The sequence below is a fragment of the Rattus norvegicus genome, chromosome 14 (assembly GCF_036323735.1).
Source record: "Rattus norvegicus strain BN/NHsdMcwi chromosome 14, GRCr8, whole genome shotgun sequence".
NCBI classification, from domain to species: Eukaryota; Metazoa; Chordata; class Mammalia; order Rodentia; family Muridae; genus Rattus; species Rattus norvegicus.
The window spans coordinates 90,622,022-90,634,819 of record NC_086032.1 but is presented as its reverse complement, the minus strand read 5'-3'; the positions used below and the strand labels follow the sequence as shown (position 1 = coordinate 90,634,819).

Here is a 12,798-nt window from a genome sequence, read left to right as displayed (position 1 = left end):
GGTCTGTGCATTAGTTCCCAGCTACTAGGAGGAGGCTCCTCTAATGATGGCTAAGCAGGACAGTGATCTATGAGTAGAGCAGAATGTCATTAAGAGTCGTTTTATTGCTCCATTCCTATAGCAGAACAGTAGTATTCAGTTTTCCCCTAAGTCTGTGGTCTCGGATTCTTGGCCACCCAAGCAGTGTCAAAAGTGGGTTCTATCTTGCAGAGAGTGAATTTTTCCTAGTATTTTGATTTGAGGTTGTTGGAACCTAAAATCAAACCTCAGATACAGAGGGTCAACTGTATTCATGTGCTCAACTGAAGAAATTGGCTGAGGGGAAACGCAGGAACATTAAGTGAACACGGCACAGTCCATTCAAATAAAGTCCTGTTTTCATGCAGGAGCAGGAGAAACACTACTCCATTTTTTGAACCGTGCTTTAAAGACCCAAATTGGGAAAAAAAATATTACAGAGGACACTGTTACCATTTTGCACACAGAAACCACAGATATTGCCAGTCCTACACATCGGCATGAAGGAAAGAGTCCCAGTTCATTCATACGTTTAACAAATGCCTGTGCCTCAGTGTACCTTGCACCAACTCTGATGCTCTCTGACCAGTCACGGTCTGTTTCTTCTCGGAATGGTTTCTCGTGCCAAAGACACAGATATGCCTAGTCTTTGCACCATCTCATGGTAACTACATACACAGAGGAGAGTAGAAGATGCAATCAGCTTTGAAGAGGATCAATAATGCCTGTTGCTAGGCAACTCTATACTAGAGGTTGGACAGGCAGGGACTCATGGTGCCTTTTTTTTTTTTTTTTTTTTTGCTTAGGGAATAAGGACTGGTAACATTCATCAGTGTGAAAAAGCACAGACTTTTTGGAGCAGTACAAATGGTTTGTTATTTCAACATGCAGCTTGGGGCTATTCAACTGGGATACACCCTCCTGCCCCAGATGGGGAAAGGGTAGTAACTAGGCCTTGTCTACTTTCCTAATGCTCCTTTGTGGTTACAAGTATTTGCATGTGTGCATGTGTAATGGCCGCATGTGCCCTCCTGGGAATAAAGATGTGTAGCCTTCAGTATACCTCAAGAATTTCAAGCTTCTCGAGCTGGAAACCCACTCCCAACTCATATTTGGCAGAGTTTGACCAAGAAAGCTGACTCTGTCCTTCCAGGGACTAGCTTGAGTTTTATAATAAAGTCTCTGTCTTTCTATTTTCTCCGTGATAGTTGGCTCCTCCAGTAAGCCAACTTAATAGCATCAGCAAAGGGCAATGGCCGCCAGGCATAGATGTGAGGAGAAAGGGCTGGTTGGGGTTTGGACAGCAGGGGAGGAGGTCACGCAGGCTCTGTCACACCAGCAGGAAGGCCTCAGGCTCTCAAGATAGAGGCTCACTGTGGCTCCTGCCCCCTCCTGCTGCACAAATGTGATTAGGGCTCTGCAGAGCGCACTGAAATCAGGTTAGCGGCACTGAGTGACGCTGAGTTGGGGTAATCAGAGCCTGAGGCACAGCAGGTGCTAGCTTTAATATGGCTTCTGAGAACTAGGACAAGCTGACTTGTAGCTCCACGGCACGTGGACAAGCCATTAGAGCACTGCCCGTGCAGCCCCCTTCACCTTCTTCCCTGTTTGCCCTCCTACAGCGCTGCTCTGAAGCTAGGAAGGACTGGGGCCTCTGGCAAGCACTCAGGACTCTGCTCTCCCAAGGTGTAGCTATCGATAATCTGTCCCTGCCCATGTGCTCTTGGACAGTCCCCTACTCTGGCACCTTCCCGTTAAGTCTGAAGCGGGGATTGTGAGCCTATCTGGGGTCACTGTGATGAGTTACCCCAGAAGCAGTCGCCAGCAAACAGCCCTCCACCAACAAAGTCCTAAAACAAGCCATTCATTTTTATTCTCCGCCAAGGCGCCTCACAGAATGAGACAGAAATGCCCTTTGTTTGCACAGAGTTGCTTCAAGCTCATTACAATGAAATCAATAATCGCCTGCAAATTTAAGAATGAACGTTTATGTTTGACCACAAGCTCATCTCAGGCGATAAGCAGTAATCATATTTGGCAGAAATCCTCCTCTAAACTCTGGCTGCCCAGTAATAGATAACAGCTGATTTTAACAAGCAAATGTTTAATGTGTATGAATTTAACAGCAGAAATTGTTGTTCTTAGGCCAATTAGTGTTTAGAGGAGAAAATGAGATGGAGCAAAGCGATCGTTGCACTTCAGATAGATCATTTCTGGGAGGCACAAAATGGAGAAAGCGATGCGGTGTTGTTAAACGTCTCAAGCCAAACTGTTTTTTACTGAGACCGCATAATTTTACCCTGAATGACACAGACAAAGCATTTTAAGAGTCCTATGATGAATCAACCCAGTTAGCCAGGTACCTAAGGCAAAGAAAGCATTTCAATATTCAGTTAAGTATCAGGATGAAATTACAGATACCAGAGAAAACGTTGAAGGCATAAAGCGAAGAAACTGTAGGGGAATCTGAGGCTCCAGGAAAGCCTGGAGCCTGAGAGCATGGAAGAAACCCACTAGTAGCTCTGGTACGTCTTCCAAGGAAATACAACTGAGCTTCATATATAGTCTTTTATTCATAAATATTCTCTCTCTCTCTCTCTCCCTCTCTCTTTCTCTCTCTCTCTCTCACACACACATTCTCACACATTTGGTTTTTTGTTCTTTTGAGACAGGGTCTTCTTATTTGAAAATATATTATATTTATGAATGTATTATGAAATGAAACCTGGGTCATCAGGCTGGTGACAAGGAGCTTTATGTGCTGAACCTCTTGCCTGCCTTGAGATGCTCTTCTTACATAGTCTAAACTGACATAGTCCAAATCTGAGGTCTGGCTGCCTCCACTCTGAGAGCTAGAAGAGCAGGCCCGTGTCACCTCTCCCATCTCTCAATACTGTCTACTTTTCTGATGTTCCGACACCTTTGGGCGAAGATGTCCCAAGAGGGCTTACCTCTTCTGAATCAAGACCGAGTGGCAAATCCACCACTCCTATGCCTCTGTGAGGTGTCAGGGGGCTGTCCCCCTGTCATAGTTACCTCTGAATAGCCAGGTACCAAGTTATTACAGACTAAGCCACCAAAATTAGCCAAAGCAACCTCTTTGCCTCGCCTGTAACTTCCCATGAACACCAAGAAAAAGGCTCCTGCTCACAGTTGTATGCTTGGCTTCTTCTTAGGGCCCCCATGGTGTACCTGATGACATGACATGGCCCTTTTCTTGGGTCCTGTGAGTGAGTCTTCAGTGAATGAAATGACTTTGGGATCTGATGGGTCACCATACCTGCATAATCACAAAACCTGCTTTATTTATTTATTTATTTACTTACTTACTTACTTACTTACTTACTTACTTACTACTTACTGAGAGAGGGTTGGGGGAAGCTTTCTCTGTGTGGTTCTGGCTGTCCTGGTACTCTCCCTCTGTACACCATGGTGGCCATGAACTTACAAAGATCCACCTGCCTTTGACTCCCCACTGTGCTAGGATTAAAGATGTGCACCACTACCATTTTATAATTTACTTACTTTTAGCATTTTGCATTAATGGTCTTGCCTGCAGTAAGCATATCTGTGTAAGGGTGTCAGGTCCTTTGGATCTGGAGTTAGAGACAGTTGTCAGCTGCCATATGGGTCCTGGGGGATTGAACCTGGGTCCTCTGGAAGCACAGCCAGTTCTCTCAACCACTGAGCAATCTCTCCTGCCCCGACTGCATTTAAATGTTTGCTTCTGCTGAATCTGAGGACAATTCTGTGAGGAGAAGACCTTAGTGGACATAAGTGGGTATTACAGAGAACCTGTCAGAGCCCTGCAAGTGCTTGCTCTGCAACCATTTCCTCCAACTGCTTATAGAAAACCTCAGAACCCTGGTAAAGGCACTGCCTATGAGACATAGTGCCAAGCATCTCCCACAAACACAGGCTTCTAGGTAAGCAGCAGGACTCAGTCAGCCAGGTGAGATACCCAAAGATACCAGGTCACCTGAAAAAAAGAGCTATCATCTCATTGGGAGGTAGGTTTTTCTTTCAGGGCAAACCATAGGTGGTCATCTCTAAAAGGGAACCAGAAAGGCTTTGGCGATAACCATGTATGAACTGTAGTGTAGTCGACAATATTGGAGGTGGGGGACTTGACACAAGGGTGAAGACATTGTTCAAAGGGTATTGCATAACACTACTTCTGGGGAGACTTGAACGGCCATGCACCCTTGACATTTGACATGCATTTGACACATGGGCGCACAAAATTACGAGTTTGCATCAAGCCTAAGGAGAAAGCTCACTATCCCAACAGCATGATCTCTATGAATCAGACTGACCCTCGGTTTTCATAAACAAGATTTTTTTTCTAATTACCTGATATCCATTCAGCAAATACATATCAGCAATGGCTCCATGTCCAGCAAAGTACTAATTCCCACAGAACACTGTGGGGCTGGAGGAAGAGACAGTCACACGAATGACCAACACGGCCAACATCACCACAGGTACTGAGAAGATGGATTCTAGGCCATATTTCCCATTGCAAGACCCACAGTACCCCGTTCTTTCTCAGCCCACCAGTTAGCATCATTGTCAGCACCAAGAGAAGTTTCTCAGAGACCTTTTGAGGCCTGAGGCAAATCTTGGGGAGAGTGTCCTGGTGTGTCTTAACTGACCCTAGCTGTGGCTCTCTGAGAACCACTCTACTCATACCTCCACATACCCTAGGTGGCCTCAGCGCATGTCCTCTCTGGTGTGCTTGCTTGGTGTGTTACCCACATCATCATCACCGCCACCAAATTCGGGGGGGGGGCGGGGATGTCCACATTCTTTATTCTATGGGAACTGTATTCTTAGCTCCAACAGATACAACTGATAAAGTAGTATATGGCGTAACTATTCATGTGACTGAATTTCCTCTTTTTTACCCAAAGCACCATACCCTGAATATCTTTTGTAGATTAAGTGGGGGTTATCATCCAGGAAAACTCGTAGTTCCTAGCCTCACAGCCTGGAGCTCAGAGTTGTGTATATTTATGGCGTGTGTATGAGTGTAACCATTTCTGAAGAGGCTCAAACAAGTATCTACCCACCCCAGATTGGGGATGCATAACAGATCAAAGCAAGAAGGTCATCAAAGTCCAGTAATGAGTTTTGTTGAGTAAGTATGCTACTTACAAGAGTCTAGGTAAGGGGTTGGTTACAGGAACAGAAACAACTCAAGGCAACTGTATTACCAAAGCCTCCCCCAGCTGAAATGACAGCGGGAATCCTGGAGCATCCGCAAAGCAACGGGCTGGATGGTCCTTTTCAGGTAGTTCCGTTGGTCTGAGCCTTTTCCAGGCAGCTCATCTGGTCTGTGAGTTCTCTTCGAAGTCCTTTCCATTTGTATATGCTTGGGGATGGAGGAGCCTACAGAATCTGGCCAGTTTTAAGGACTTCCTGAAGCAATTGAGTTATTTACTTCCTGAGCTTAAAGAGCGTGTCTGCAGGACGGAATGTTTGACTTCACCTTAGGACTTCCTGTGTCTCAAGGAACATCCCGCCGAGATGGATAGTTTTATCTTGGAGAAGATTGCTGCACTGCAGTGTGTGTGTGTGTGTGTGTGTGTGTGTGTGTGTGTGTGTGTGTGGTATATGCCCACATATGCATGTTCATAGCATATCCACATATGTGTGTGCAGAGGCCACAGGTAGACATTGGTGTCTATATTGTGTTCTTTACCATATTTTTTTAAAAAAATCACACACACACACACACATTATGGGTATGAATGCTTTGCTTGTATTTGTATATGTGTACCATGTGTGTGCCTGGTACCCACAGATGTAAGAAGGAATCCCCTGAAACTGGAGTTATTGACAGTTTATGAGCAGCCATGTGAGCTCTGGGAACCAAACTTGGATCTCCTATAAGAGTAGTAAATGGTCTTAACTGCTAAGCCATCTTTCCAGTCCTTCCATTACTCTTTTAGGCAGGGCCTCTCACCGAACCCAAACCTCCCTGTTTTGGCTAAGCCAGTGGACCAGAAAGACCCTGGCATCCACCATTACAAGCTTGTGAGGCCATGCCTAGGTTTTATGTAGGAGCTGGGGATGTGAACTCAGGTCCTTTTGATTTCACAGAAAGCATTCTTGACCCAGGGAGCCATCTCCCCAGCCCACAGTTCAGACTTCTGTTCATAGGTTTGCTCTCTTTATCCCCTATGGTACTTTAATCAAAAGATTAAGCACACACTCATGGGTTTCCGTCTCCATGTAAATATTCATTATTACTGTACCTGGTATAGCCGCTGGCTGCATTACAACAACAGCAACATGGGAGATAAAAGGGTTGTTTGTTTTTTACCTCCTAGGTGGTTGTCACCCTAGGAACCACATCTTGCTGCTCTTTTGACAATCTCCTAGAAGTGGGTCCCATCTGTAAGTATCTCATTCAGTTTTCTTTTTGAAAAGTGACATGGAGTGGGGAAGTTACCCAACCTTTCACTTTGAGGGGTGCTTATCATCAATAATTCTAATCATCACGATCAGAATTGGCTTAAATTCCACAAACTCAGAGTTCAAGCTAACTAAACAATGGCTAAGCTTAACAACACCAATACACTGTGAAAGGCAGAAAGTGTCTAAGCACTTCGTGCTAATGTAATGTTTAGGATATGGTGGTGGCCATATTAAGGAAACTAAAATCTTCAACATTTGGAGCAGCCACCCCCACTTGAAGGTCCTGTGCGTGCAATCTAGTCTTTAGTCACACCCGTTTTAAAGTCTCTCTCTCTCTCTCTCTCTCTCTCTCTCTCTCTCTCTCTCTTAAAAAAGAAATTATTGTAAGCCAGAAAATGTTGGCGCATACCTTTAATCCCAGCACTTGAAAGGTAGAAGCGGGGTTGGGGATTTGGCTCAGTGGTAGAGCGCTTGCCTAGCAACCGAAAGGCCCTGGGTTCAGTCCCCAGCTCCGAGAAAAAAGAAAAAAAAAAAAAAAGAAAGAAAGAAAGAAAGAAAGAAAGGCAGAAGCAGGCTGACCTCTTGAGTTCGAGGTCAGCCTGGTCTATAGGGTGAGTTCCAGGACAGCCAGAGTTACAACAGAGAAACCCTATCTCAAAAGAAACAAAGGAAAGACAGACTGACATAACTTATTGTGCTGTGCTGTGTGACATTTTCAGTGAGGGTAAACATCAGTTACAATGCCACGTGTTACTTCTGAGGTGTGTATAAGTGAAACTCTACAGTGCTTTCCCGATGCCTGCCTTGCGGAACGATACACTTCTCAGACGTGCCCGTCGGTAAGCAGTACGTAGCTGTTAGTATTGGTTTAGCAAATCAATGTCTTCAAGCTAAACTTCTGTAAAGACTATTCCATTTCAGATAATTTCCTGGCCTCGTGCTTGCCTCCTTCCTCCCTCAATCAGGACATTTTGTCTTTCTCACGGAGACTAGAATTCCGTGTTAGTTGCAAAATGAATAAATGTCTGTGTTTCTAAAGTTTCACCTTTGATGCGAGCTCCGGGAACTCAGCAGGCCTTGGAACCGTTTCTGAGGCACCAAGGATATCTCAGCCCATGAAACTCGCTCTTCTCTGTTCCTCGGGGATGTGAAGGCTCGGGTGGAGCTGTCCCTCGCAAGCACTCTGACCTCAGTCCTTCGACTTGCGCCAGACATCACGCCACCTGCTTGGCATTTGGCTTCATTGTCACTTTGTGTGGGCCAAGCACGTTTCCCACCTCTCCTAACCCCTGATTTCCTCGTGGTCTCTTCTCGGGAATGGGTTCTTCTCCCTTGGTAGAGGTGGGGGCTGGCCATGACCTTAAGTGGCAGAGAAGCCTGTAGCTTACAGCTGCGTGTCTTAAATCCTGACCTTCATTTTCCCCTATCTGAAAATTGGAAAGAAAAGTGGTTCTCATAATAGTAAAACAGTATTTCCTTCACAGTGTAGCTCAGGGGAGTTCTTGCAGACAATAGGCTGTAGGAAAGGCATGTACCGCATGTAGTACATGCTTGTCCTGCCAGGACCGTGAGGCTAATCACCCACCGTGAGAAGTAGGGTGGACACAGCCTTGCCATTCACTTAGGATTTGGCTCCACCTGTTATGAGCTATGGCACAGCTGTGATTATTACTGGCTAAAGGCAGCCACACACAGCAGGCTGAGAACACACTGAACTAGCTGGCCATCCTCGGCTATGGCTGTACTGTGGGCCTCGTTAGCTTGCAGACCTTCACAAGCTCAGCCAAGCAAGTCGAAGTCCTCTGACTCAGATGTCAGGCCAAGGACTGAATGTCCTGGCCAACAGCCGGCTGATGTCATTCCCCAGGGCTATCGGATTTAAAGCACTGAAGTCTTCTGCCAGATAGAGACTACACGGCTGCTATCCCTGAACTCAATCTGGCTCCCAACAGGAGCAGGAAGATGACAGCCAGCAGGTGGCCCCTGCCATGAATGCTCACAGTGCTGTGCCCTGCTGTCCTGCAGCTCCCTCTGTCAGGCAGTTCGGGTGCTGTGGGCAGAGCCTGATAGGCGCTTTGCAGTTCGGGGTTCAAACCCAGAGATTGCTCTAGGGACAAGGTTGTGGATGCTAACAGGCCAACACTTAACCCATGGGCCTAACTGGCCCATGCATGGCCAGTGTTCGTACCTGAGGGCGTTATTATGGTGGTGCCTTTGTAGCCCACCATCTCTAAAACAATGCCTTTTGTTTGCTGGGGGTGGGAAGAGTGGTATTTATTAAGGAGAGGTTAAGTTATAGCAGATGGATAGGTGGCAGCCTTAGGAACACACATGGGGACACTGAAGAAGGGGGATAGGGAGAGGATGGTATACTATAGACTGCCACAGCTTCATCCCAAGGGCCAGAGGGGCTGTAAGGAGTTGTAATGCTGTGGTCAGCCTGGCCTGGCTTCTGCCCATTGAGGAGGCCTCTTAGAAGATCGGTTGTGGCAACAGTAGGAGGGCAGTGGCTTCAGGAGCCAACGGTGGTGTGGCCTCAGTGATAATGTGCTAGACTCCCTAAATCTGTAACTCCCTATATCTGGCTGTTGCGTGCCCGGGCTACATCCACATAATTCCTACATGTGTCCATGTGCTGGAGCACCTGAATGATGGGGCTAGTATCAGCCAATCATGTGAGATGCAGAAGGCATTGTCAATACCATTGCCCTTCCCCTTAGGACCAGGAGAAGCCCACAGAGAAGCTTCTAAAGAGCATTTGTGAGTTATTTCTTGTTGGAGTTTGGGGTTGATCCAAGTTGAAGAAGACACTCTCCAGGAGGCAGTCTTTGCGACTACCCTTGTTTAGACACGAGGTACAACCTGAGGACTCTTCAAACTCTTTTAGATCCCATAAACTACTAAAGACTCTAAACTTACTGAGAACTATCTCACAGGGATGGTTGAAGATTAGGGATTAAAATCAGCCAAGGAGACATACAGGACAGTCTTGAAGTGTGAGCACACAGAGCTTCTGGTAACCTCTGGGGAGTCACAAGGGTATGAAACACTCTAGCTATATATAATGTATAGCCATGTATTCTGAGTAATGACATTTCCCTAGCAGGCAAAGTCCCCTAAGCTCTTGCCGTTTGTTTTTGTATGGATTTGGTCCTACTCAGGCCCTTCTGGAAGCCCAACTACTACATTTATAGATCAACTCCTCCAGAAGTCAAAATTGTCCAGTGTCCCTATCACAAATTATAGATCAGACTATCTGGGGCCAAAGCCCAAGGCAAAAAAGAGGTCTATAGGTCATCTCTCAGAAACCAGAGTAGAGGTTAGACTTTGCAAGTAAACTTGATTCCTCAGTATAGATTGTTTTCCTACCTACTCAACCAGGTTTATGGGTGAAGCATTCTAAATCAACCTTAGCTATTCCCACTTAGTTGATGAGACTCAGAGTGAACTCTCATCTGGGTGCTATGAAACAGGCTCTGAGACACTGAGAGGTGCAGCTGGATGGCCTGCTTTCTTTCCAAGGCTTTACTGACGTATTCAGCATGCCCTTCTCTCAAGGGTAGAGGATACGGGAGAAGCAATAGAAAGGTGTGAGAGAAAGAGAAGCCTAAATGGCCTTCTAGACCCTACCTTCCCCATGCTAAGGTATGAGGGTTGCTTATGGTTGACCCATGAAGACCCGCCATCTTGTTGTGGCTCACTCCATCTGATATACTGAACTGAACATAAGCAATAGCATCTGTGGAGGTATGTTAGAGGACCTCAGCCAAAAAAGCAAATTCTATAAATAGAGGTCTATGTGGGACCCAAGCAGCACCCATGGAAAATATGACATTATCTTGTTTTAGTCCATTTGGGTTGTTCCGTGCAACACCACAGACCCCAGGGTTTGTAAACAACAGGAATTCACTGTTTACACTTCCTGTGTGTGAAAGGGCAGGAGCAAGGCACCAGTTGATTTGGTGCCTGGAGAGAACCGGCTAATGGGTGACACTTTCTATGTATGACCACATGGTAGAGGATACAAGCAGTTTGTCTGGTGTCTCAGAATCCCACCATGATGATCTGCTCGCTTCCGAAAGGCAATGCCTCTTACCCTGGAGGCTAGGATTTAATAGACATTCAAATTACAGCACGTCTTGACTTACAAAGGGGTATAAAGTTCTGGCAGCCTCGCGGTTAATCTGAGTAAGGGCTGTGATGGCCATCCATCACGATCCTGTTGCTCCTTGGGGAAAGTCTTGTGTTATCCTAAGGCTGTGTCTCTTGCTGCACCCGACCGGGGGGGGGGGGGGGGGGGCCTCTGAGCACTTGGTGAGACTGACGCCTTCACCCTTGCTTCAGAAGGCCTGGGTTTCTTCTTGAACCTTAGTTTTTGACGGTGTCCTGGCATAGCGGTATCCACAAGTTTTTATTTACACGACCTTGATTACCAAGAGTCTTAGTTTGAAGAATAACTCAATCAAAGCACTTTCATCTTTTATCAGCAGAATTCACAAGGGCTCTTTTTTTTTTCTCATGGCGCACACACATTAATGGCCAGCCATCATGTATGGAAAATCAGGGGTAAATCCGTCACTCTGTATGAGCACAAGGACGGCAGGTTCTTCACCTGTGCAGAGATGGCTGCCTGCTATCCTCTCTGTAGCCTCAACCTTCGTATCTTTTTTTTTTTTTTTTTTTTTTTTTTTGGTTCTTTTTTTTTCGGAGCTGGGGACCGAACTCCGGGCCTTGCGCTTCCTAGGTAAGCGCTCTACCACTGAGCTAAATCCCCAGCCCCTCAACCTTCGTATCTTAACTACCTCGTGACTATATTTAGTGCTTGAGCTGTTTCTCCTGGTGTGTTTTTCCTAGATAAGACACAAAGAAGCATTGCTCACCTCAGACAAGAAACTAATTAAAGACCCAAATTCCACAAACATCCGACTTAGTGATGTATTGACTGTATTGGGGTTATTTACAGGTGTTTGGCTGAGAAGTCGCTCAAAGGAACATGAGTTACTCAAGGGTAACTCCATCACCGAAAAGCCAAACCCAGCTTGGCTGGTATCTCACAGAAGCTGCACCCTGGGGTTCCCAGCATAACTTGTAGACAGCTCTTCTGATGGGTCTCCTTTCCCTAGTGGCCATTATTATTAATATAACTTTGGTAGGCTGGGTGGGGTGGGGTCCGCATTTTATAAAGTTTTGTAAATTTCAGGAACTACCGGAAACCTGTGAGTTTACTACCTAAATCTTAAGAGTTCTCCTCCTGACTTGGAGTATTTATTTTAATTTATATATTGCTATATAACGCATGAAATTTAATTTTTTTTTTTGAGACACAGCACAGCCCTGGCTGTCCTAGAATTTGCTTTTTAGACAAAGCTGGCCTCTAACTCATGGAGATCCAGCTGCCTCTGCCTTCTGAGTGCTAGGATTAAGGGTGTGTGCAACTACACCCTTCTTTAAAATTAATAATTTTTCACTGACTTCTAAGCGATAGAATGGGCCAATTGCGAGTATTATCTAATGTATACTCGAAGCTGTAGTTGCCAACCACCCTCACCTTCAGAACAGAACTCAGGCTACGTGACTAAGGGCACACATATGCCTGTGGAGGAGGCTTTCTCATCCTCAAAGGATGTGAGCACTCTATCTTTAAGGCTCTTCTGTGTGGTGGGAGAGAAGGTCTGTGATGATTGTCAACTTGATAGGGTCTGGACTCTTGTAGGAGACACACCAGGCACACCAGTACCCCAATTTAGATTAGATTAGCTGCTGGCCAGACCTTTAGAGGATTATCTGGATTAAGTTAATTGAGGTGGAAATCCCACCCTAAAAGTGGTAACACAATTCTCTGCATTAGTGTCTTGCACTTCATTAAAAAGCAGAGAGCTAGCTGAGGGCAAATAGTTGCCATTTTCTGGTTCTTGGTCAGAGATTGAACAGGACGGCCTGCTTTAAGCTCCCGTTGTCAGAGCCATCTTGAACCTCGAGCCAAGTAAACCCACTCTCCTTTAAGTTGCTTTTGTGAAGGTATTTTTACCACAGCAAGAGGAAAAGCGGGAAAATTCAATTAGGAAACCTCAGTCATTTATGGCAGGTGCCAAGGGTAGTTTCAGATTAAATTACCTAAGTCTGTGGTAGACATGGAGGAGGTAGGACGATACTAGTGTATCGTAGGGTTCTCCAGAGGAACGGAATCAATCAAATGTATGCATGTCTATCATATACACACATCTATACACATATATGTCATAAAATTGGGATGCATTCGATTATCTGCGATGGCTGCCTCTATGTAGAGACACAAGCAACTTAGTTGCTGCTCAGTCTTAAGAAGGGGATGCTCCAGAGGGCCAGTCTACTGCTGAA

At 45.8% G+C, this 12,798-nt stretch overlaps 1 protein-coding gene across 10 annotated transcripts in view; it reads left to right on the top strand.

Annotated features, from left to right (window-relative positions):
• Window positions 1–12,798, top strand: part of Ddc (dopa decarboxylase) — a 90,527-nt gene that overhangs the window by 48,011 nt on the left and 29,718 nt on the right. For all 10 annotated transcript variants that reach the window (NM_012545.4, NM_001270853.1, NM_001270852.1 and 7 more), the window contains one exon: window positions 6,354–6,420. In NM_012545.4, coding sequence (NP_036677.1) covers window positions 6,354–6,420 — 67 coding nt within the window. The remainder of the gene's footprint in view (window positions 1–6,353; window positions 6,421–12,798) is intronic.